This window comes from Orcinus orca, chromosome 2, assembly GCF_937001465.1.
Source record: "Orcinus orca chromosome 2, mOrcOrc1.1, whole genome shotgun sequence".
NCBI lineage: Eukaryota > Metazoa > Chordata > Mammalia > Artiodactyla > Delphinidae > Orcinus > Orcinus orca.
The window spans coordinates 13,155,926-13,181,949 of record NC_064560.1 but is presented as its reverse complement, the minus strand read 5'-3'; the positions used below and the strand labels follow the sequence as shown (position 1 = coordinate 13,181,949).

Here is a 26,024-nt window from a genome sequence, read left to right as displayed (position 1 = left end):
ATTTACTCATTCTTTTTTTTTTGTTTTTGTTTTTGTGGTACGCGGGCCTCTCACCGCTGTGGCCTCTCCCGTTGCGGAGCACAGGCTCCGGACGCGCAGGCTCAGCGGCCATGGCCCACGGGCCCAGCCGCTCCGTGGCACGTGGGATCTTCCCGGACCGGAGCACGAACCCGGGCCCCCTGCATCGACAGGCGGACTCTCAACCACTGCGCCACCAGGGAAGCCCATAATTGACTTTATAGTTATGGCAGTGAAAAAGTGTTTCACAGAAAGCAAGACAAATAGATACGTGATACCAAAATTTACTCATTCTTTTTTTTTTGTTTTTGTTTTTGCGGTACGCGGGCCTCTCACCGCTGTGGCCTCTCCCGTTGCGGAGCACAGGCTCCGGACGCGCAGGCTCAGCGGCCATGGCCCACGGGCCCAGCCGCTCCGTGGCACGTGGGATCTTCCCGCACCGGAGCACGAACCCGGGCCCCCTGCATCGACAGGCGGACTCTCAACCACTGCGCCACCAGGGAAGCCCATAATTGACTTTATAGTTATGGCAGTGAAAAAGTGTTTCACAGAAAGCAAGACAAATAGATATGTGATACCAAAATTTACTAATTCTTAATCAAATGAAAGAATAGTGGCCAGAGGTATATAATCATAGAGGATGAAAGAAATCAAATCAAGGCCTGAAAATTCTTCTCTAAAGAAAAGCAAGGGAGGAACACAAATATTTTCAAGTGAAAAATGACCAGTGAAGGAAAACGAGAACATGCTTTAAAACTCATCAGTGTCATAAAACTTGCTTCAGTAAAAATATAGACATGTAAATGTAATAACTTGTTAAAGAAATAAAAAAAACTAAAATCAGAGTAAAGCTGATGAGTGTAATTGGAATTACTCTGTGATAGGAGAGTAGGTAGTGCTTGTAATAGTAAAATCCAAGTGGATAGTGGTCTCTAGAGTCAAGACCACAAAGTGTTTCAATAAGAGTTAGATGTGCGTTCAGAACTGTGCTAGGTAATTTGAGAAATAGAAGAAAAGTGTAAAACATAAGCACTGCTCTAGAGATGTTCATTATTATACTGAGGAGGTAAGATTTATTCACATAAAATAGAGAACCACATAAATATCAAGGATGGCTACTGTGCTTTGCACAACTTCGGGAGTGCCATTTATATCATGGTCTATGTGAATGGCGTCCCCTGGATTTGTGCAGTATGCAGCCTGCCCAGCCACACATGGTGGGCCTGGGAATTATTCAAAGTCTTCATTTCCATTTATTTACTTCCCTGAGAATGAGTAGTGCAAACAATAAAGCTCCCCATAGCTTCCCATTTCTCTTAGAACAACATCACAGAAATCTTCATTTAACCTATAGCTAAACTTATCTGGCCCCAACCAACCTCTCCAGCTTTATCCCTTGCCGCGTCACCCCTCCCACTTTACATTTCAGACCAGTATAGATTTATCATGGCTTCTTCAACAGTCTGCAACAATCATGCATCCCTTGTCCAAGCCAGAAACTGGGAAGTATCAGTGATTCCTCCGTCTTCTTCACAATAATCAGTTTGTCCTTTAAATATCTCCTTAGACCTTTCACTTTTCTCTTTCCCTTTTGCCATTACTGTACTCCAGGCTATCTTCACATCTGGCCTAGGTTCCTATAATAGCTTCCTAAGTGGTCTTCTCTCTTTTCATCCTTTCTCCCCAGTGTAATCTGAGATGCTTCATTACAAAGTGCAAATCTGATCTGTCACTGCACTGACATTAATGCTCAGATTAAATTTAGAATACTTAAAACAGTTCATTGGACCCTTCAGGACTTTTGTCTCTCTCTGTTCATCTCAGCCTTCTTTCTCCAACTCCTCTCTTGTACTAAAGTCAAACTGTATTCTCAGTTTTGTCATCATATCAAACTCTTTTTGGTTCTGAGCTTCATTTATACAGTTTCTTCTGGTTGGAGTTCTCTCCAATCCCTACGCCTTCCAATTTTTTTCAGCAGAAAATCTGCCTGAGAGCCTTCAGATCTCAATTTAGATGGCAATTAGCCTTTGCACCTTCCCTCTGTCCCTCAAAGCCTGGGTTAGATGCTCTACTGTGTTTTTGCAAAGCATCCTCTATTCCTTTAGTTGCACACATCATAATGTGTTGTTTATCTCTCATGACCCCTTTATGAGTTCCTTGAGGTCAGGGACAATTGTGTTTTAACACGTTGTAGATTCTTAATATTTCTTAAATGAATGGTGAATGAGCTATTCATTCTATAGTAATTCTAAAATACATCGTAGAAAAGGCTCAATCTGTGGGGCCGTGCAACCTTAAATATTTCTCCATTACAGTGTAAGGTACTGATTGATTAATGAGTCATCTATGTTAATAATAATAAAATGTTGATGAAAAATATGGTCAACATAGGGAATTGATTCCTTTAGAGCACTTTTATTTATCAAGCATCCAACTGGTGTTTATTTTGTCCTAGATAATCTTCCTAGCACCTTAGAAATTTTAGCTCATTTTAATTCTCACAACAGCTTTATACGGTGGTCCTAGAATTTGTCACCATTTTACAAATGAGGAAACTGAGACAGAGTGGTTAAGTAATCTCGCTGAGGCCCCACAGCCAGGAAGTGGCAGAGTCCAGATTTGAACCCAAACAATCTCCCTCCAGATACATGCTATTAACCATCTCAGTCTTTTGTCTCTCAGCATAGGCAGTGATGTACCAAGTAGGGCAAGATTCCTTCTATTTCTAAAGCACGAAGTTTCTTTCATATTTTAATTGGGCCCCAACAGAATGTCTGAGTAACGTTGACGTTGATGGTTAAGGGTGAATCCTTTGCTGAGTATTGGTTAACTGTATGCAAAAATCACTTCTTCCAAAACTTGAATGAACTGTAGTAGCAGTTTCATAGTAAATGGATACATGGAAAGTAGTTTTAGATTAAAATAAAACGTATTGTTTGAGTTTAAAATTTTAAAGCTTTGTAAAATTTATAGCAAATCTTTTATGTTTGTGATAATTTTGAGTAAAATTGGAAAGTAAAAAATATTCATTTTAAGTCTAAGAAACAAGGAGGGGCCTCAAAGTACACTATCGAGAGAGTGAAAAGACGGCTCACAGAATGGAAGAAAATGTTTGCAAAGCATATATTTGATAAGAGCTTAATATTTAGAATATATAAAGAACTATAACCGCCACCAACAAAATATCCACTTCAAAAATGTGCAGAAGGGCTTCCCTGGTGGCGCAGTGGTTGAGAGTCCGCCTGCCGATGCAGGGGACGCGGGTTCGTGCCCCGATCTGGGAAGATCCCACATGCCGCGGAGCGGCTGGGCCCGTGAGCCATGGCAGCTGAGTCTGCGCGTCCGGAGTCTGTGCTCCACAACGGGAGAGGCCACAACAGTGAGAGGCCCGCGTACCGCAAAAAAAAAAAAAAAATGTGCAGAAGATTTAAATCAATTATATTTCTTCAAAGAAGATAAACAAATAGACAATAAACACATGAAAAGTAGCTCAATATCACTAGTCATTGGAAAATGCAAATTAAACCATAGTGAGATACCGCTTCACACCCATCAGGATGGCTGTTATAAACAACAACAAAATATTGGTGAGGATGTGGGGAAATTGGAACTCTTGTAATTTGCTGGTGGGAATGTAAAAGGGTGCCATCACTGTGGAAACAGTTTGGTGGTTCCTCAAAAAGTTAAGCATAGAATTATCATTTAGTCCAGCAATTCCGCTCCCAGGTATATACTCAAAAGAATTGAAAGCAGGGACTCAAATGGATACGTGTACACCACTGTTCCCAGCAGCATTATTCACAATAACCTAAAGGTGGAAACGACCCAAATGTCCATCAACACATGAATAGAGAAACAAAATGTATATACATACAATGGAATATTATTCAGTCTTAAAAAGGAATGAAATTTTGATACATGCTGCAATACAGATGACTCTTAAAAACATTATGCTAAGTGAAAGAAGCCAGATGAAAAAGGACAAATGTTGTATGCTTCCACTTATATGAAGTATCTAAAATAGGCAAAATAATAGAGACAGAAAACAGAATAGAAACTGTCACAAGCTGGGGGTAGGGGGAAATGGGGAGTTATTGTTTAATTGGTATAGAGTGTCTGTTAGGAATGATGAATAAGTTCTGGAAATGACAGTAGTGATGGTTGCACAACATTATGACTGTACTTAATGCCACTGAATTTTACACTTTAAATGGTTAAAATGATCAATTTAATGCTATGTATATTTTACCACAATTAAAACAAAACAAAACAAAAAAGTAACCAGGGCAACCAGAAATCTTTACTATGACTTAAATGAACCCAAAGAATTGTTTTTAATGGAACAAAGTTGAGATGTTAAATATCTTTATAAAACACCTCAGATTGAAGTAATATCTATATAAATTATGCTCATGTAATATGAGAATGTTAGTTTTTTTTTTGTCTTTAGAAATGTTTTGACCTTTTTTTCCTGACTTACATATGCAATTGGCATGCAAAATTAAAGTGATTAGGGCTATGTTGTATTAAAAGGAATTAAGGGAAAGAGTTGTGATTATTTTGAGGCTATTCTATAATCTCTTCCACTAGATTATTAGTTTTTTGAGAGCATGAACTGCCTTTACTCGTGTATGAGGTCCTATTTCTTGCCACTCGGTAAACCTTGATCTATTTTTTGAATGAATGATTAGCGAGGGTAGGATTAGCGAGGTTGTTTTTTGCAAAACTGGATTACAATGTAAGTATTAGAAGCAGTGTCTCCAGTATGGCACTGGAACAAGAAATACAGAAAAGAAACTCAAAGCTATAAAGTTGGGGGTGGGGAAGATTGTAAAGATTTAGCCTGTAGGTTAAATTTCAGAAACATTTTCACACCATTTAATCAATTTATATAAAGAAAACAGAATTGTTTTATAGATATTAGAGTATAATACAGGAATAATTTTTACTATTAGATATAATATTGGATTGGCCAAAAAGTTTGTTTGGGTTTTTCTGTTAGATGTTATGGAAAAACGCAAACAAACTTTTTGGCCAACCCAATATTAGCTAGTATGTGTTGGCTCCTTCAGTGGAGACCCTATTGAGTCATTAGCTGCTCACTAGAGACCTTGTCTATCAGATATTGTAGCGGTAATTCCGACTGTTGTAACTTACGGACTCTACATTTTCATGCATTCACTCACCAAGGATCAATCACCATGAATTCCTAATGGACAGACAAGTAAGGAAAATTTTCTTTTTATGTTATATATGCTTCTCTTTCCCTCCTTCTCTTCCTCCCTCCTTTCCTTCCTCACTTCCTCAGTTCCTTTTGCATCATTATCTGTATATCTAGGACAAACCTGCAATTAGAGTAATAAAGTATGCTTAGCCTATGTAAGAGATAAAAACATGTCCCTGGGGATTGAGGACTATGAAGCACTAAGAGGCAATTCAAGGACTAGAAATTTGGGGCAATATTTTCTCTAATAAGAATGACCTTATTATTTTTTTTTTAAGATTTTTTTTGATGTGGACCATTTTTATTTTGTTTATTTATTTTTTAAAATAAATTTATTTATTTATTTTTGGCTGCATTGGGTCTTTGTTGCTGGGTGCGGGCTTTCTCTAGCTGCAGCGAGCAGGGGCTCCTCTTCGTCGTGGTGTGCGGGCTTCTCATTGCGGTGGCTTCTCTTGTTGCAGAGCACGGGCTTTAGGCGCACGGGCTTTGGTAGTTGTGGCACGAGGGCTCAGTAGTTGTGGTGCGAGGGCTCAGTAGTTGTGGTGCATGGGCTTAGTTGCTGACGTGGACCATTTTTAAAGTCTTTATTGAATTTGTTACAATATTGCTTATGTTTTGTTTTGGTTTTTTGGCTGCGAGGCATGTGGGATCTTAGCTCCCCGACCAGAGATCAAATCCGCACCCCCTGCATTGGAAGGCAAAGTCTTAACCACTGGACCGCCAGGGAGGCCCCAGAATGACCTTATTTAAACAGATATTTTAAATGGAAACTTTAGCTTTTACTTTTATATTCAGAGATTTAAAATTTTTCAAAATTCTTACTGTCTGAACAAAGGAATATGATAGAGCAGAAACATCTGCATAGAAGTCTAACTTTGATTTTGAATACTGGAGTAGAAGGAAAGGAATTGTGTGTCATTTTATTGACCTTATTTTTCCGGGGCCAGATGCAGTAGAAAAAGGGAGGAGAAAATATACAAAGCAGAAAATTCCTTTGAGTATATGGACAAGTGAAATACGTCTTTGGGGGTAGAATATCTTATTGCTAAAATGGCAAACTGAAAATATCCAACATTGGGAGACTTGTGGTGTGTTAGCTAAATATAGTAACTAATAATACATAATAATATAATAAGAAATATTATGAACTTAGATAAATTCATTCTTCAAATTCGTAACATAAAAGTTCAGAGTTCTTGCAGTTTAATTCAAAATTCTAGGTTGAATAACCCAGTATGGATTGATTTTCCATTTATATTTCAAAAGACAATAAGCCACTGCCTTCACATAATTATATCAAGTGAGGAGAAAAGGGAATACTCGAATCATCAGGGAAAAATAATATGAAACATATTTGTGATTCTCTTAAAACTATTCTGAGCATCCTCATTAATGTATTTATTATGAAACTTTAAATATATGTTAACAAATTTAGCTTTTCTTTTTTAGAGTATTGACTTGTTTTATTTAAAATGGTGCATATTCATTATAAAAAATATTAAGTTATACTCAAGAACAAAAACAAAAAAACCAACCCAATTAAAAAATGGGCAAAGGACTTAAATGGACAGTTCAACAAAGAAGATGTACAAATAACCAATAAGCACATTCACCATCACTGGTGATAGGGAAATAAAAATCAAACCACAAGGACATACCACTTCAAACCTATTAGGATGGTTATTCTAAAAAAAAATAACAAGCGTTGGTGAGGATGGGGAGAAATTTAAACACTTGTACTTTGCTGGTGGGAGTGTAAAATGATGTAGCCGCTGTGGAAAGCAGTTTAATGGTTCAATGGTGTGATGATTACACACCATTGTAAATGTATTTAATGCCTCTGAATTGTACATCCCCATATGGTAAAAATGGTAATTTTTATGTTATATATATTTTACCACTGTTAAAAAACTTAAATTGAGTAATAAAGCAACTACAAAGAAGAGATCAACAAATTGTTTTAGATTCAACTTTCTAGAAGGAACCCATGTTAACGTTTGGTAGTCATTCTAATACCTTATTCTGTGCATTAAACTTTTTGTTGTGAGATATTACAGAAATTATCTCTATAGAAAAGTATAGAGAATAATATAAGCAACACTTATGCACATGGACATGCTGATTTGTTTAACATGAGCTGTGGCCTAGGCCTGAGGAGGGGCCTAGGCACACTTTGTGTGCCTGCGAAGTTAACCAGCCTGAGTGGGATGCAGACTTGCAACGGTGGCCTTCTGTAAAATGATCTAACCAAACGAACTTAGACGTAAAAATGATCACTAAAGGAAATTGGGAACTGCGAAAAGCCACAGGTCTCATCATTAAATGTTTCTGTGATAAGCATCATTGTTCTCTGCTTATGTTATTTGGTAGTACCATTTATCTTACTTTGGTCTAATCCTATATGTTATTGTAAATGTTTTCCTTTTATTTCTATTTCACATGTTTCTGGATATAACATTATAAAAGAATATTGGTAATATGTATTTGCTTTTATAGGTCACTGGGGTATGTTTTTAAAGAAAAGATGTAATAACATCAAGTTGAATAGCCTGCTGTAAATTAAGTTTAGCAAGTCAAATTTCTAAACTTGTTCTAGTTTGAACTCTCGTCATTACCTTTTTTGTAATCTTAGACTAAAACACCGTCATTAAAGTACAAATAACAGTTGACTATTTTGCATATTTTATAGTAAGGCAAAGTTAATACAGAGTTGGAAGTATCCAGTAAAATGGCCCAAATGCAATCATGTTTCCCCACCTCCTCAATTTTCCATACATATTACTTATTTAGTAAGTATCAAAAAAGAATGTCTGAATTGCTAACCTTGCTCCACCACTGTGTGAGGATTTCCCTAACCTTTCTCAGCCTCCATTTCCACATCTATAAAATAGACGTGATAATAGGGCTTACTTCCTAGGTTTGTTATGAGAGTTCAGTGAATTAATATGGAAAATAAGTTCTTAAAACAATGCATGCACAAAATAACCTATAATATAAGCTACTTTTATTATTGTTGTTATGATGGTATTCCTACTATGTATTCAAGCCTAGAATGAATATTATGAGAGCTAGTATTGTGATTTATTTATTTGGAGATAATGTCAGAAATCTGAATTTGCAGCCCTTTATGAATGGGAGGCCCTAGCCAAATGGCCCTCCTAGCTCACCTAGCCCTGAAGCAAAGTTCAGTTGGAATCAGAGAAAAAAACATCGGAAGACTTGATTGAGAGGAAAGGACGGCACTGAGCCCTGAAAGATAGGATGTGCAAAGGCTGTGTGGGAGGGACCCAGCTCCCCAACACCTGCCTCCCTGCCATGTGCTAGGTAGGCATTCTACTCTGTGCTTTACAACCTCTCTCTGCGTTCGTGACGTCACGCAGCTAGTGTTTGCCAAATCAGGGATTTAAACTCTGGTTCTCCAAAGCCTTTCTTATTTCCATGCTAAGCTGCTACTTTGATAATTACAGGTTGTATTATTCTGTGCCTTAGCCAGTTAGATGCTGCTTGATATCCCATTAGTTTTTAGTGCATGATTTTGTTGTTGTTGTTTTACTGATATATTCCCCTGAATTTTCCTATCTGCGTATATGCTGAATGGTATGCTTGCCTTTTAATTTAAAATTTGCTGATTTCTGTTTTCTCATAACTTAGGTGTAATGTCTTTGCTGAGGCCTCTTCTTCTGGATGTGGTCCCAACAATTCAACAGACTGCTGCTTTGGCTCTGGGGAGACTGGCTAATTATAATGATGACCTAGCAGAAGCAGTAGTGAAGGGCAACATTCTTCCACAGCTTGTTTATTCACTGGCAGAACAGAACGTAAGAATTTTTAAAAACTAAGTTATATGTTCTTTTGTTTGTTTGTTTTGGATTTTTTAAAAAATTGATAGTTTGGGTACAGTTGCAAGTTTGTAGGCATAGAATTATTAGGATGTTAATACAACCTTCAATTCTTTGAACTGCATGTAATAATACTTTTAAGGTATTTTACTTTGGGGCTGATAGGCAGCTTTTCTCCATTACTGTTAATATAAGGAGAAAACATATTATAATTTTTAATGGAATTATGCATAAAGCAGTATTTCTCAGCATGGGTTTATTCAAGTTATAGGATCAGTCTTAGAAAGGTGTATGGAGCCCTGGGCAAATAAGTTATATACAATGGTGAAATCTGGTTAATGGACAATGTAAGAGACAGCTTTGAAGCAAGGGGGAGAGAAGCATCCAAAAGGAAGGAGAATACATGTAATGGAAGGTTTGCCAAAGCATTTTTTTCCAAGTATGAAAGCATGTCAGCCCTTTTAAGGGCCATATAAGAGCGCCTCCATTGTTTTTTTCATCCTGTCTGGTTCCCTCTATGTTTCTAACAATAGTTAAGGATCTTCCTCTACATAGGGTCTTGGACTGTTCATTCCATCCTGCTAGTTTATCATAACCTAGGGATGTATCTTTCTTGACATGTCTTTAAGATTAAATTCTTATTTGTTGTAACCAAAGGACAAACAATACAATTTTTAAAAATGGGGGCGGGGCTTCCCTGGTGGCGCAGTGGTTAAGAATCCGCCTGCCAATGCAGGGAACACGGGTTTGAGCCCTGGTCCGGGAAGATCCCACATGCCGCGGAGCAACTAAACCTGTGCGCCACAACTACTGAGCCTGCGCTCTAGAGCCCGCGAGCCACAACTACTGACCCTGTGTGCCTATAGACCGTGCTCTGCAACAAGAGAAGCCACTGCAATGAGAAGCCTGTGCACCGCAATAAAGAGTAGCCCCTGTTCGCCACAACTAGAGGAAGCCCGCGCGCAGCGATGAAGACCCAATGCAGCCAAAAATAAAATCAAATCTTAAAAAAAACACACCAAACATAATGAGATAGCACTCTACCTACTAGGATGGCCATAAAAAAATAAGAGAAAGAAAAAAAGGAAAATAATAATAAAAGTGTTAGTGAAGGTGTGGAGAAGTTCTGTAAAATCGTGCAGCTGCTGTGGAAAACGGTTTGGCACTTCCTCAGCAAGTTAAACATAATCACCATATGACCCAGCAGTTCTCCTCCTAGTTATGTTTCTGAAGGAATTGAAAACAGGTGTTCAAACAAAACTTGTGCACAAATGTTCATAGCAGCATTATCCACGATAGCCAAAAGAATGACTAGATAAACAAAATGTTGTGTATCCATACAATGGAATATTATCAGTTCATAACAAGGGATGAAATCATGATATTCTACAACATGGGTGAACCTTGAAAGCTTTGTGCTAACAGAAAGAAGCCAGGCAAAGCTACATATTGTATGATTCCATTTATATGAAATAGCCAGGATACGCAGATCCATCAAGATGGAAGCGGATGAATGGTTACCAGAGGCTGGGGGGGAGGAGGGAGTGAGAAGTGGCTGCTTAGCATGTGGGAGGTTTCTTGTCGGAGTGATGAAAATATTCTGGAACTAGATAGGTGTGGTTGCACAACATTGTGGATGCGCTAAATGCCATTGAATTGTACACTTTAACATGATTAAAATAGTAAATTTTATGTTATGTGTATTTACCAAAAAAAAAGTCCTAATTGTTTAAAAATGTGCCTTATTTTTTTAGATTGGAGAGTAATTTGCTAATAACTGTCTTATCCCTAGGAGGAGTTACAGAAATTTTATTTTTCTTGTAGGCATTCCTTCTATCATCAAATGCTTGGACTCACCTCCTTCTCTGAGGGCAGGGCCTGTGTTTGGTGTCTCACATAGAAGGTTCTCAACAAAAGTTTTTTAAGTGTGAATGAGTACCCATTAGCTGTAAAGAGACAAAAAGTACTAGGGCAGAGGTGAGGAGAAAGTGAGAATGTGAAGCATCATTCACAGGCTTCTCTCTCCTTCCCCTACCAGGCCTTTAGCCCATTTCTCCCAGGAGATTTAATATCTTCTTTATGAGGTACAAAGTCCTCTGGTTTTGCTTTTCCTTCCTTTTTTTTTTCTTTTTTTTTTTAAAGGGTAATTCTTTTGGTGAGGAATTCCGGGAGAGAAGAGAGTTAGGGATTTGGAATGAGATCAGAGAGTGATATTCTAGGCACTGTAGTTAGTATTGACTATTGATGCCCAGTAAAGTGTGAATTTGAAAATTCTGCAATATAAAAAGTCAAATTAGCTTAAGGTAATGACAAGAAATGTGTCACCGTTATTTTTCCACAATTATGAGAAAATAATCTATGGGAAGCTACTCTAAAACTATTCTAATTTTTATAATAAAGTAGGAGATTTTTGGTTACTGACATGTAAAATTAGACTTTATAACAAATATCTTAATGCCTGTATATGTTGACATTTAAGAAACTAAAGAAATATATCAAGTCAAAACATCATTACTAACATAGCATATTTCTTATCTTGTCAATATATACTGATTTTGGAGATACAATATTTTAAAGTATACTTGATGTATTTTCTCTCACATAATTTTTTATTGAATCTTAATATTTTAGCCTGCATAAATAGAATGCTTTCAAAACAGATGCTATAGTCATCTAGTCGCTTTTTTTTGTAGTCGCTGTAAAGAAATAGAAACTTAGAATCTAAAATAGGGCATTAATTGGGCTCTATTAATGAAAGATAGAGTTAAGAGACTGTTACTGTGTCATTATGCTAACCATAAAACAGGGAGTGTTATAGCCAAATACTTCCTCTACATCTAATTTTTTTTTTAGCAATATGAAGAAAAACAGGTTAGTCTTGTGTTTCAGTTTTATTTCTTAATCTGATAAAATTTACACGTAGAACATATTATAAGTATGAAGTGTTACTTGAAATTCACATAATGGTAAGTCATTTATATCTTTGTAAAAAAACATTTCTAAGAAGGGATAAATAACAACGCACTGTCAGGCTGGTTTATTTGCCAGGAGGAGTTTTAAAATGTATCATGAATATTTTGCCTTTATGTTTATCTGATGATTGCTAAGGGAGCCTCAGAACATAGTTGTTATTTCAGGATAACGTGGGACACCAGAAAGGTTAGTTGAGGTCATGCTTAGAGACTGAGGGCAAGTAAAGGAAACGAATTTGTTAGGTGACAGTTCAGTTGCATGCGCTAACAATCTAAAAGTTCCCATAGGGCAAACAAATACCTTTCACTGTAATGCACAAACATGAAATCTCATTATTTTATGAATTTGTAGGAAATATGTTTATATTTTATTTTATACAATTTCCAAATGCATGTTTCAGAGTAAAACATTTGAAATGTATTTTAAGGCTTAAATCCTTTCAGTTCAGTTACTGAACAAAGGCAATGGGGGAAACATCAAAAAATCAAAATGATATTGCAGGATGTTTTTCATCTCTTATATTTAATAGCTGTTGAGCTTTTTTTCTTAGTTTTATTTTTTATTTTATTTATTTATTTTTTGAGCTTTTTTTTTTTAATATATCAATGTCATTTTAATGTTGGTTTTGGTCTATTTTAACTTTTAGCTCAATTCACTTTGAGTTTTGTCTATTTATCCTTGTAGCGTTTTTACAAGAAAGCAGCTGCCTTTGTGTTACGAGCAGTTGGTAAACATTCTCCCCAACTAGCTCAGGCGATAGTGGATTGTGGAGCACTGGATACGCTGGTGATATGCTTGGAAGATTTTGACCCTGGAGTCAAAGAGGCTGCAGCCTGGGCACTTGGCTATATTGCAAGACATAATGCAGGTAATGGGCCTTATTATAAAATAGGATTGTTAAAGTTTAGATTAATTAGATAAATCTGGTTTTGCTTAGTAAACCATAGATATGAGAGGTCTTTTTTTTTTTAATTTTTAATTTTTGGCTGCATTGGGTCTTTGGTGTGGTGCGTGGGCTTTCTCTAGTTGTGGAGAGAGGGAGCTACTCTTCATTGTGGTGCTCGGGCTTCTCATCGCGGTGGCTTCTCTTGTTGCAGAGCATGGGCTCTAGAGCACAGGCTCAGTAGTTGTGGCTCGTGGGCTCTAGGGCTCTAGAGCGCAGGCTCAGTAGTTGTGGCGCACAGGCTTAGTTGCTCCGCGCCATGTGGGATCTTCCCGGACCAGGGCTCGAACCCGTGTCCCCTGCATTGGCAGGCAGATTCCCAACCACTGTGCCACCAGGGAAGTCCCAGATATGACGTCTTAATGATATTTCTATATATTATGGGAGATAAGTTTCGAATGATGGCCAAGTTATTTGGATCACAAATTCACCAAAAAACCTATACATTCAGTCTTTATGTTAGTTAGCAAAAGAAAAATTTGAAGACAGAAAGGGAATCAGGGGGATGTGGGGAGAATGAGATATTGATTAGATTCAAGGACCTTGGTAAATCGGTTCCGTTACAAAATTGTTTGAGTTTGTCACCCCTCAGGGGACATTGGGTCTTCACTCTCGCTTATGGTAGGGTGTTCCAAGCCAGCCAGGAGCCATGTCGTATGAGTGAATATTGTTGAAAAGATATGGACGTGGTAACTTGCTAGAACATATTTGTATTCAGCCCATAATCGTCAGGAAGGAGGAGAAAGAGAAGGAGCACCTTTTCTTATAAACTGAGCTCAGTGAAGCCATCAAGAAGGGGCCAGGGGCTTCCCTGGTGGCGCAGTGGTTGAGAGTCCGCCTGCCAATGCAGGGGACACGGGTTCATGCCCCGGTCCGGGAAGATCCCACATGCCGCGGAGCGGCTGGGCCCGTGAGCCATGGCCGCTGAGCCTGCGCGTCCGGAAGCCTGTGCTCCGCCACGGGAGAGGCCACAACAGTGAGAGGCCCGCGTACCGCAAAAAAAATAAAAAAGAAAAAGAAGGGGCCTGGGCCTCTTGTGTGAAGGTTGTGCTGACACACCTGCTCAGTAAAAAATACATAGGGAACAAAATTGCTCCCACCACTTTACAGAAGTTGCTAAATAGTATGAACAAATAACACAACAAGAAAATAACAGTTTTAAGACAAACATATGTAAAAGTGTAAACTTTGCTGGTAATCAAAGAACTGCATATTAAAACATCAGTGAAAGTATCTTTTCCTACCTGTTATTATTTGGGGGGAAAAAAGAGTAAAGCAGAAATATAACCAAGTGGTTAAGAGCATTGTGGCCTTAGGACAGGATCTGAGTTTGAGTCCAAGCTCTACTACTTAGTTGCTGTGTAACCTTGGACATGGCTTTTAAACTTTCTGAAACTTAACTTCTTCATCTGCAAGAGAGGAAGTACTACTTCAGAGATTTGTTGTGAGGACGATGAGATAGACCAATGCTTGGTACATGGTAAGTAATCAATAAATGCAAAGTATGAATACTGTATTAATACTGAAGGTCTGAGAGGGCATGATGATGTTTCTGCCCACTGATGGAGGCACTACAAATTGTAGAAACTTGTGCAAAGGCATTTGGCAAAACTAATCTAAGCCACGAAAGAGTTCATGGCTACTCTAGAAAGCCTGATTTGGGAATTCTTTCTAAGGAAAGAATCCCACAGAATGAAGAAGCTGCATTCATGCAAATGTTATTGTAGTATTATTTCTAATATCAAAACCCCTCAAATATTTGGCAGGAATTTAGTGGTTAAATTATAGTAATTTACTTAATGGAATCTCACTCAACAAATAAAAGGTAATTATGAATCCTACATGATAACATGGAAAAGTGATTATGTGAAAAAAAAAAGACAAAATTGCACATTACAATTATAATAATATAAAAATAAATTTTTATGTGGATGTAAATTACAAGGACGTACATGTTTGTGCTACTAGGGTGATAGAATTAAGGATGTTTTTAATTTGTTTTCCAGATTTTTCAGTGTGTGTGCATGTATAAAATAATAGCTACCGTTTATCAAGTAATTACCGTGTGCCTGGCTCTGTGCAGTATGCTTTAGGATATTATCTCATTTTGGCTACAGATACACTTAGGGCAGGTATTACTCTCCCTGTTAAAAAGAGGAAGAAAGTGGAACTTAGGATACCTGAAGTCATGTTAACGGTGGAACTAAAATTTGAGTCTAAATCTGTCTTGACTCCAAAGCCATATGTCAACCCCTGTACCATACAGTTTCATTAAGTACTCCTTGAAAGAGTTTTGAAGAAGAAACTCAAAACAGAAACAGGAAGTGGCTGTCCCATGGTTATGTTTAATTTGTTTTTTTTTTTAATTTATTTATTTTATTTATTTTTGGCTGTGTTTGTTCTTCATTGCTGCTCACGGGCTTTCTCTAGTTGTGGCGAGCGGGGGCTACTCTTGGCTGCGGTGCGCGGGCACTACTCTTCATCGCGGTGCGCTGGCTTCTCATCGTGGTGGCTTCTCTTGTTGTGGAGCGCAGGCTCTAGGTGCGTGGGCTTTAGTAGTTGTGGCACACGGGCTCAGCAGTTGCGGCCCGCGGGCTGTAGAGCACAGGCTCAGTGGTTGTGGCGCACGGGCCTAGCTGCTCTGTGGCATGTGGGATCTTCCCGGACCAGGGCTCGAACCTGTGTCTGCTGCATTGGCAGGCGGATTCTTAAGCACCGCGCCACCAGGGAAGTCCTTTAATTTGGTTTTTAAATGGTGACACTATTGGAGACAAAATAATAAAATGATATAAAAGTAAATTGAGAAAGAAAACTATTGTTTTGCTTAGAATGATTCAGAATTGGTATATGAAAATTATTTCTTTAATATCTGGATTTTGGTTTTCCAAGTAGCTTCACCTTAAGACTATTGTTTAACACTTGTTGATTGAGAAAACTAAAGCAATGTTTTAAATTAGAAGCTGGTTATCATGGGGAAACTACATGAGTATATTTAGTATTTTTTTTTTTTTTTTTTTTACTGTCAGAGGACTTTACGGCAAACAGATTGTAACATAGGTATTTTAAAGAGTGGTGCAAAAGAGCTTTGAGGACAACCATGCAGATATGCTCTGAGGCAGGTGCCCATAGGTAACCTTTCCATACCTCCCTTTTGTTGAACCTGAGGCTAAATGATTATAGTTCATGAATAGGCTCTGTCTTTGGGATTCTATTCCAATTTTTGGCTATAATCTGGCTCCCACATGGAATTCCCAGTGTAATTTCAATATTTCACAGTAGTTAGGGGCTTGGGACCCAGAAGCTCCCAGAAGAGATTACTGCATAGATTTCTCAGAAGGAAAGGGAATTGTTATCTAGTAAGCAGTAAGTCATCATTCACATCCTGAATATCAGTGAAAATAGAAGATTTACCTCCAAATAACCTGATTTCTTTCTTGGTGATCTCTTAAAAATGGAATATATTGAGATTAAAGGGATTCATTCAGTGTTTTCTTCTGGGTATTCGTGGTAAGTTGTTTGATTAGATAGTTTAAGAAATATAAACCTTAAAGGAGGTGCAAAAAATATGTACCTTTAAGCGCAATAAGAAAGGAACCTTTAAGGAAAAACGTTTGTGTATAGGAAACAGAAATAAAGTGAGCGTACAGTTAGTAGAAGAGGGAAATCTATGGGCATCATCTGACTTTTCCTTATTTGAAAAATGCAATTTCTAAAAGTTACTTCTATGTATAGATTTTAAAGCATTTTACAGATAACCAAGGGAAACTGGGGGCTCTCCACCAGAAATGGTGGTGGTGGTGGTTTTAACTCGGGGCAAATGGTCTCATTAAATGTCCACGCTTGACTCAGCAGGTACGGAATACAATTGATAATATGTACCTCTTACTCGGAAGATAAATAAGCTACTTCATTCTACTCTGGGCTCCTTAATAAAGGTCGAGGTAGAATTCTTCTCAGACTGGTTGTCCCTCTTCCTCCGTCTTGCTACATTCTCCCACTCAGCAGAATTATTCTGGTTACATTTTTACCTAATCGGTGTCAAGTCTCTCACTCTCTCCGAGGACTGGTCTTACTTTTGGAGCTACAGGGGGCGAGGCAGGAGGAGCGGTGGGCTCTGCGGCCGCGGTGCTCCCACCGGTAGGGCCCAGGCGGGGGCTTCCTCGCGCTCAGGGCCCTCCTTCCTCGCTCCGCCTGGCAGCCTGGCTCTGGCCTTGCGCCCGCCGGTGGCACAGCAGCTTCGTGGAGGAGCGTCGCCAGTGAACTTGAGCGCAGCATGTGGCAGTCATCAGAGTACTTGGGACAGAGGTGAGAGCAGCGGCCTGGCCGCAGCCTGAGGAAGGAGGGGCTGCGTAAGTGTTTTGTAGGAAAGATCTTCCACATTTGGGCTGAAAACTAAGTTTTCAGTGTTTGTTTAGGAGCTTTAGCTAAAAATTCTGTCTCTTGTAAACTTTGCCTCCTGTAAACCTTTGCTGTCTCAGAATAAACTTTGGCTGTTCTCAGTCCTGGCAAAGAGGAATACGTTTGATTAGGTGTTCTATAACATTTTAATTATTAACACATTATATTATATATATATATATAATATTAACATATCACAGGTGAGGAAACTGAAATAGAGAGGTTAAACGATTTATTCTGGTCAGACAGCCATTTATGGCAGAACTGCTTGGCAATTACTCAGAACCCTTCAGAGAGTCTTCCTTTTTATAATGTGAGAAAGGCAAGTGTATGAAAGCTCATCGTTCTTCATTTTAAGCTCCTTGTAGTATCTGACAGTCTTGCCAGATACCTCTGTTTTTAATCCCTGATGACTGGTTTCCACATGTGTGACTATTCTTTCTCTCAGGGATATCATTTATATCCTAAATCAAATGAGAAATTTCCCTTCCAGCTCAGTAGCAGTCAGGAGAGGAGATTGCTACAGCCACAGATGAGCAGTGCTTGCAGGATTTGGCTCATTCTGATACTACAGAAACATCGAGTAGATTACAACCCGTTTACCAAATAGATAATGTAAGGAAGAAATCCAGACAGAGCTGGCTGGCCTGATTCTTTTCTATGTCATGTGTCAGTAGTTGCAGTACACAGGCTCAGCAGTTGTGGCACGTAGGCTCCAGGGTCATGGGCTTCAGTAGTTATGGCTTGTGGGCTAGAGTGTAGGCTTAGTAGTTGTGGCGCACGGTCTTAGTTGCTCCGCAGCATGTGGGATCTTCCCGGACCAGGGCTCGAACCCGTGTCCCCTGCATTGGCAGGTGGATTCTTAACCACTGCGCCACCAGGGAATTCCCTAGAAAATTTTAAATTATATACGTGGCTCACATTCCCATCTCACAGTACTGACTTAGAGTTCCTGTGCCTGCACTCTGTGTTTTGTGTGTGTGTGTGGGGGGGGTTGTTGTTGTTAAAAGGCGATGTAGGGCTTCCCTGGTGGTGCAGTGGTTGAGAGTCCGCCTGCCGATGCAGGGGACGCAGGTTCGTGCCCCGGTCTGGGAGGATCCCGTGTGCCGCGGAGCAGCTGGGCCCGTGAGCCATGGCCGCTGAGCCTGCGCGTCCGGAGCCTGTGCTCCGCAACGGGGGAGGCCACAACAGTGAGAGGCCCGTGTACTGCAAAAAAACCCCAAAAAAACCAAAAACAAACAAACAAACAAACAAAAAGGCAATGTAGTGGTGATGCTGTGGTCTCAAAAAGTCACACTTAATATTCATGCTTATTAATCAGTATAACTGAGCAGTACATGTGTAGTAAGTTAAGGAATATGGAACTAAACTTACCATTTGGGGAGAAGTAAATGATGAGTCCACTTGGAGCAATCACTTACTGATGTAAGGGCTGAAATGTACTTTATAAGTGGCCAAACTACCAGGCTCGCACATTGCTGGTGGGGCCACATACTGATAATCCCCTTTGGAAAACAATATTGCAGTCATATTAGGTTGACCTTATGAAATTACCTATATTTGATTGGTTTTGACTTAACAAAAACAGCAGTTTCATGTGGTTTAATCTAAAAATATCAAGAACCTCAAAAAATGTCAACATTCTTCCCCTCAGGACCTTCACCTCTGTGCCTCTATCTTAACTAAACACATACGTGCACACACATATGTGTGAATGTGTGTATGTTTGTCTAACCTGTAGCGTATATTTGTATCAGTGTAGGACCCGTGGTAGCCAGCCTCCCAAATTCCCCTCAGAGATCCCACGTCCTGGCATTCTCACCCTTGTACAGTCCCCTCCCACATCGTACCAGGATTGGTCTGTGTTACCACCAGAATGCTGCAGAAGTGATGGTCTGTCACTTCTGAGAGTAGGTGACCAGCTCTGCAGGATCGAGCTTTCTGTTGTGGGGTTCTCTCATCACTCACTCTGAGGGAAGCCAGGTGCTGTGACATGAGGACACACTCAGGCAGCCTGTGGAAAGGCCCATGTCATGAGGAGCTAAGGTCTTCGACAACCAGCAAGAAACCGGAGCTTCCTACAGCTACACGAGTGAGCTTGGAAGCAGATCCTACCCCAGTTGTGCCTTCAGATGACTGCAGCCCCAGCAGACAGTGTGACAGCAACTTCATGAGAAACTCCAAGCCTGAACCCCCCAGCTAGGCTGCTCATGGATTCCTGACCCACAGAAAATATGAGATAAGGAATGATGCTTTAAGCTGCTGAGTTTGGGTCATTTTGTATGTAGCAATGGATAACTAATAAATAAACGTAATCTTAATGCACAAAGAAGTTCACTGTACTGAACTTAAGAATGGCAAAGCCCCAAAGCAAACAAAACAATTAAGTGTCCTGAGTAGCTGGGGTGGGGGGGAGAAGTTAAGTAAATTATGGAATATTTACTCAGTGGGATATCATGCAGTTATTAACAGTGTTGGGCTGGCTCATCCTCAGGAATAAAAGTGGACAGTGGAGGCCCACAGGTAGCTTCATTAACCACCCAGAGGCAGTCACCCTGAGAACTGCTGACCGGGGACCACTTGTATAAAAACACCCTGTAAACTTTCTAACCATCCAGTGCTTCGTTTCTGTTTCCTCTGTCCTTCGTGTGTTCTTGCAGAGAATTCCACTGGGGCACTGCTAACCCTTTACTGTTTAGCCTCCTCTGTCAGCCTGAGCTCCTCGAAGGCAGGGACTTGCCTAAAACTGGGCTGGAACAAAGAACAAATGCCAGTGAAGTTCGAAAGTTTGAATAATAAAATCTGCATTTGCCATCTAAGGATTTTTTTTCCCCCCAGCAGAATGCAGATTGTAGGTGGAATGAAACTACGATTGTTGCAATATTTTATAAAGCAAGTAGAAGTGAATGGAAACATGTCTAGATACAAAAAGCGTATTTTGTAAAAAGCTGATTCCAAGTAATTTATTATTTTCTTCATACAAGAGCACTCCAGACCCTCTTTGTAACTTTGCCTTTTCCAATTCAGCTTAGTCTCAGCTGTTGAGTAAAGTATAAAACTAAAAGCTGCTAAAATCAGGGTTTTAAAAATGGCTTTGTATCTTATGCTACCTATGATCTTCCAAGGCCGTACCCAACTCTACCACTTCCCACCTTCTCTTTCTCTCGTTTCCACTTCTTGACTTTTCCTTTCCGTATCTTGAAGCTGTTTTTTATACTTGAGCCTTGCATAAGTGCGCCATCCATCCAGCTGATTGTAATTTCTTACTAAGGCCCCGTTAACTCCAGATCAATGGCTTATTTGACTCACTTGACTTTTTAAAGAAGCTAGAATTATTTAACCTTCAAAGCATATGTATGTATGTGTGTTAACATCTCTCAGACACTCAATCCATATGTAAGGGTTAGACCGATGGCTCTGGAGATGGGGTGGAAAGAGGTGGCGTGGAGATAATGGGTAGGAAAAATGACATTTGTGGGAGCGGGGGATAAATAAAAATCATACATTAGATTTTTTCATAATAATATGCAAATTCCCGCCACCTTTTCTCACTCCGACATGCGATTGGAGATATCAGTTTCTCAGCTCAGGATTATAGCTCCAGGGAGCCATCATTACCTATAGAAGGATATTGCCTCTCTCAGATGTGTTGGTGTAGAATAAAGGTTTTTTGGTAGCTGGCTTCCACGCCTTCCTCTTCCTAGTCACATCCCTGTGCAGTCTCCGCCCACATTGCACCAATGAAATATAGCAGAAGTGATGGCATGTCACTTCTGAGGTTAGATTATAAAAGACTATGGCTTTTGTCTTGGGTTCTCTCCTCTGGATCACTCACTCTGGGGGAAGCCTCATCATGAGGTACCTATGAAAGAGCCCAGAAATGGGGAGGAACTGATGCCTTCTTCCAACTCCCGTGGGCACGCTGGGAAGAAGATCCTGTAGACCCAGTGTATCCCGGTCAAGCCTCAGGTAACTGCAGCCCTGGCTGATGGCTTGATTGCAGCGTAGTGAGAGGTCACAGCCTGAACCATCCAGCTGAGCCGCTCCCAGATTCCTGACCTACAGAAGCTGTAAGATTATAAACGTTTCCTGTTTCAAGCAGCTAAGTTTGGTGTAGCAGTAGGTAACTAAACCAGTTGTAAACAGCTGGGTTAGACAAATTTCTTCCACTTTAAAAGTGACATTCCTAAAATCATACTGGCGTATGGTCAGTATATAACCAGTTTTGGCGATTACACCTCCATCTTTGTTTTTACTGTAATTTCACCAAATCATGAAAAATTTGGTTGAATGGGATGATTATATAACATAAGATTGACATCATAAGTGATAGCCAAATCTTAAATGTATTTTTTAACCCGTTTTATTTCACAAAGGTTTTGAAGTGATATAGCTGTGTTTTACAGCCAGATGCAAAACCAGCCTATCTTTTTTTTTTTTTTTTTTTTTTTTTTGCGGTACGCGGGCCTCTCACTGCCGCGGCCCCTCCCATCGCGGAGCACAGGTTCCGGACGCGCAGGCCCAGCGGCCATGGCTCACGGGCCCAGCCGCTCCGCGGCATGTGGGATCTTCCCGGACCGGGGCACGAACCCGCGTCGCCCGCATCGGCAGGCGGACTCTCAACCACTGCGCCACCAGGGAAGCCCCAGCCTATCTTTGAACTAAGAAATAGGGCCACCTAAATGCAAAGAAATGATGATTCATAACTTTATTTTTAATGAAAAAATAGAATAGAAATTTTTGTAGGGCTTAAAACCAGTGAGTTAAAAGCAGTGTTTGGAAAACGAAATTAAAAAGCAATAAAGTTAAAAGGAATTAGAGGTTTTTTTTTTTTTTTTTTTTTGGTTCGCTGGCCTCTCACTGTTGTGGCCTCTCCCATTGCGGAGCACAGGCTCTGGACGCGCAGGCTCAGCGGCCATGGCTCACGGGCCCAGCCACTCCGCGGCATGTGGGATCTTCCCGGACCGGGGCACGAACCCGTGTCCCCTGCATCGGCAGGCGGACTCTCAACCACTGCGCCACCAGGGAAGCCCCGGAATTAGAGTTTTTGAGGTGTTTGATTTGCCTAATTATTTTTGAATTAGTATGCTAAATATATATTATATATTTTATATATATATATATAATATATATATAGTTTTTCCTTCCTTTTTTTTCCTTTCGGAGAACCTCTTCATTTTGAGTCCTTTTTATGAGTTCTCATGATGGATCACTTAATTTTGCTCACATTCTTCCCTCTTACATCTCCATTATGAGCAGAAAAATTAGTGGAGTATCATAATATATGTTTAGATTAATCCTTTTTTTGCAGGCCAAGTTTTAGGTTTTCATCAGTTTTCTTGGAATTCACCTCTGAATTTTCTTATGTAATCACTATAGTGGTTCTTCCTTTATGACTCTAGAGTGTGTCTTCAAGAATCAAATGTAGAAAGAATGTCACCTTTCTACATCCAGAAAGTCCCCATAGCTCGTTTTAGAAGGTGTAAGGTTTAAGCCTAGGGTTGTAAAATGATGGACGTGTTTTATTTAGCCTGCACTATGTTGTCTTACACAGTGTGTTTTTAAGTTTCCAACACTTAAAAACCAGGCAATTTCACATTAAAAATCAGATGTCTGGCTTCTCTTGAAAAATCCAAGCGTCTGACAACGGTTGCCTATATTCCTACGTGGCCGCGCTGGGCTGAAGCTGAGTGGTTGCTGCTCCTTGGAGCTGGTGCATATAGTTTTGCAGTTTACTGTGCTTCCCACTCAGTTATTTTTCTTACACCTGCTGGCTTCACTTATTTTAATTACTTGCCTGGGCCCTGTGTTTACCACTCCTGATCTAAACAAACCACTAACCATAACAATTAAGAGGAGGGGTTAAGGCCATTGTGAGCACTGTTAAAGCAAAATCACTTTTGCCTGACGCACCTAGTTTTATGTGTTACAGCCGTGCCTATTATATGCTGATGGACTTTCCGTTCTGTGCTCTTCCCTTCTGGTCAACATAAAGTCATCCCTAAATATTCCATTCATCCAGCTTAGATACTAGTAATTTTATGAATGTTGTTGATCTTAAATGTCCTCCCTTTTTTCTGTGTCTCCTTTTGTTTTAAAAATTAAATCTAAAGTTGTACTGAGCTTGTCATGGTCCGATAGAGGTGGCTGCCTCAATTCCTTCACTCAGCAGTGAGGTATTCAGGAGGCCAAAGAGAACTAGCTATTTCTTTACTGAAAACAGCTGACCATCAGATTTGCGGACTGTATACCAGTTGTCTACATGCGTGCAATCAATGGCTTTAATTATTATTTATGAATAAGGAAAGTGCTATTGTATAGTTTTATTTCTACTGACAATTTGAAGTCTAAAAAATTGTTAAAAATGAATAAGCCTTAACATTTAAAAAAATGTAATATTTTAACTGTAATAAAGGGATGAATTAAGATGAGGGAAAGTGTGAAAAAGTAAATGGATAATATTTCTAGTATATATTAGTAATTCTTCAAAGAATAATTATGCATTCTTTCCTAATATTTTGTTTCAAGGAGACATATTCCCACCATTTTTAAAAATAAGAAACTTTCTTTCATAGTGAGAAATAAGCTAAAGTGTTTATTTTTCTTTAGAATAGTAATGTTAGTATAGTTAGCCACAGCAATAGCTATATGTGTGGTCACAGGACATGTTCATATTTCTTTTATTTTTTAAAAACAATCACATTGAAGAAAATTTGTCAAATAGAGAAGAAAATATATCACCAATAGTACCATCAACCCCATCTAAATCTTGTTAGTATGTTAGTATAACATAAAGCCTTCTTTCTCTGATTTTTTTTATTTTTTGCGTAACTACTTCTAATTTTGCTGGTTACCTAACAGTATATGATTATGGCACATGTTCTTGCATAAATAAAAGAAGATGTAGTTTTAAAAAATTTGTTTTTTGAAGATTCATTTAAAATTTAAAATGAGGTTAAGGAAAAAAAATGAGGTTAAGATATTTTCAGGCACTGAAGATAAATTAATTGGCTCTTTTTTTTCCTTGATCAAACCTTTTATGAGCATCTGTACATATCAATCTTTGATTTCCTAAGTTTAATAATTAATTAAACAACCCAGACTCATTTCCAAATTAGAGTTAAAAATGAATTCTTTGAGATTTCTCCTATAGGGAGTAACTTTTAAATGTACCAGATTTTTGTATGTGTTTTGGTTACTACCACTTTTTTTAGAGTAGAAAAGTAGAGAGAAGAAGAAAAGGGGAGCAGGAAGGAGGATGGGAAGCACTGCCTAAAACGGCACCCCATGTGTGTTTCCCCAAACTCTCCATGCACCCAACTCCCAGCTCCACTCTGTGCTGTGGTCTGTTCACGTATTTACCCTGAGCAGAGTCTGCTAGAACAGAACAACGTTTTTACTCTATTCTGCTTCCCCAAGATCTAGCCAAGTTTCTAGCACATAGTAAGCACGTAATGAACACTCAGTGACCAGAAAGGAGAGGAAAATAAGTACATACACCAAGCCTGAGAGAGGACAGAATTGTATCAATATGTTTGGGGCTGTAAGTTACAGAATATCAGCTACAGGTGGCTTAAGCAATGAGGACATTTTTTTATTTCACATGACACAAAGTGAAGAGTCAGGGCAGTTCCAAGGTTGGTTATGCAGCTGAACAGTGTCTTGGAGGACCCAGATGTTTTTCGTTTTTGTACTCGGCCATCCTCAGCATATTGGCAATTTCTTCTGTTATAGTTGCAAGATGGCTGTAGGAGTTCCAGATGTCATTTGCAGGCAGATGTGCCCATGTCCAGCAAAGAAGAGGCGGTGTTTCCTCCTGTGTATTTCTGTTTATTACAGAGGAAAACCGCTCAGAGATGCTTCTAGCTGACTTCTGCTCAGGTCCCATTTACCAGGATTGATTCACAAGCCCACGCCCTGACCGACAAAGGCTATGGGGTAGACGTCAACAGCGACTGGCACAGAAATACCAGAGGAAGCAACGGTAGGAAAGAGGAGAAGGATATACCACAGGAAAAAGAGCAGTGACAGAGGCAGGATGAAATAGCCTGTGGAATGTGTAATATAGTATGGTGTGCATTATTTAGGTCTATTATACTCTTACCTTTATATACACTGTCTTATACCCAATATATGAATGAAAGTGGTAGAACAGTATCATTTATGAATTACAATGTGTGCCACCCAAGAACAGAGCTGGGTTTTGTAGGACCATATAAATTGGAGATGTAAGGTATATGAAACTGCAAGTACAAAATTGCTAGGCCCCATCCAGGTCCCTGGAAGCTTCATTACCTTCAGGCAAACCTTTCTTTGGTACCCTCCCCAGCCTTCCCCTCATTTAGCATCACTGATCCAGAAAGAATGGAAAACAGCTTTGGATGGGAATGGGTAACAAGTCAGAAGAACTGAGTTTGCTTTATTATTAATATTATAGAGTTCAGGAAAAGGAGGATACGATACTCACTCAAGGAAAGCATAAAATGTATGGGAATTACAAAGATGATAAATTTTTTTAAAAAGAACTTTGTTTTTATTAATAGTTTTATTAACTGTTTATTAATAGTTTATTAACTTTTAAAAAACTTATTTATTTTATTTATTTTTGGCTGCATTGGGTCTTTGTTGC

At 39.3% G+C, this 26,024-nt stretch overlaps 1 protein-coding gene across 2 annotated transcripts in view; it reads left to right on the top strand.

Annotated features, from left to right (window-relative positions):
- Positions 1–26,024, top strand: part of SPAG6 (sperm associated antigen 6) — a 74,145-nt gene that overhangs the window by 9,674 nt on the left and 38,447 nt on the right. For both annotated transcript variants that reach the window (XM_033407831.2, XM_004280945.3), the window contains exons 3-4: positions 8,894–9,060; positions 12,739–12,922. In XM_033407831.2, coding sequence (XP_033263722.1) covers positions 8,894–9,060; positions 12,739–12,922 — 351 coding nt within the window. The remainder of the gene's footprint in view (positions 1–8,893; positions 9,061–12,738; positions 12,923–26,024) is intronic.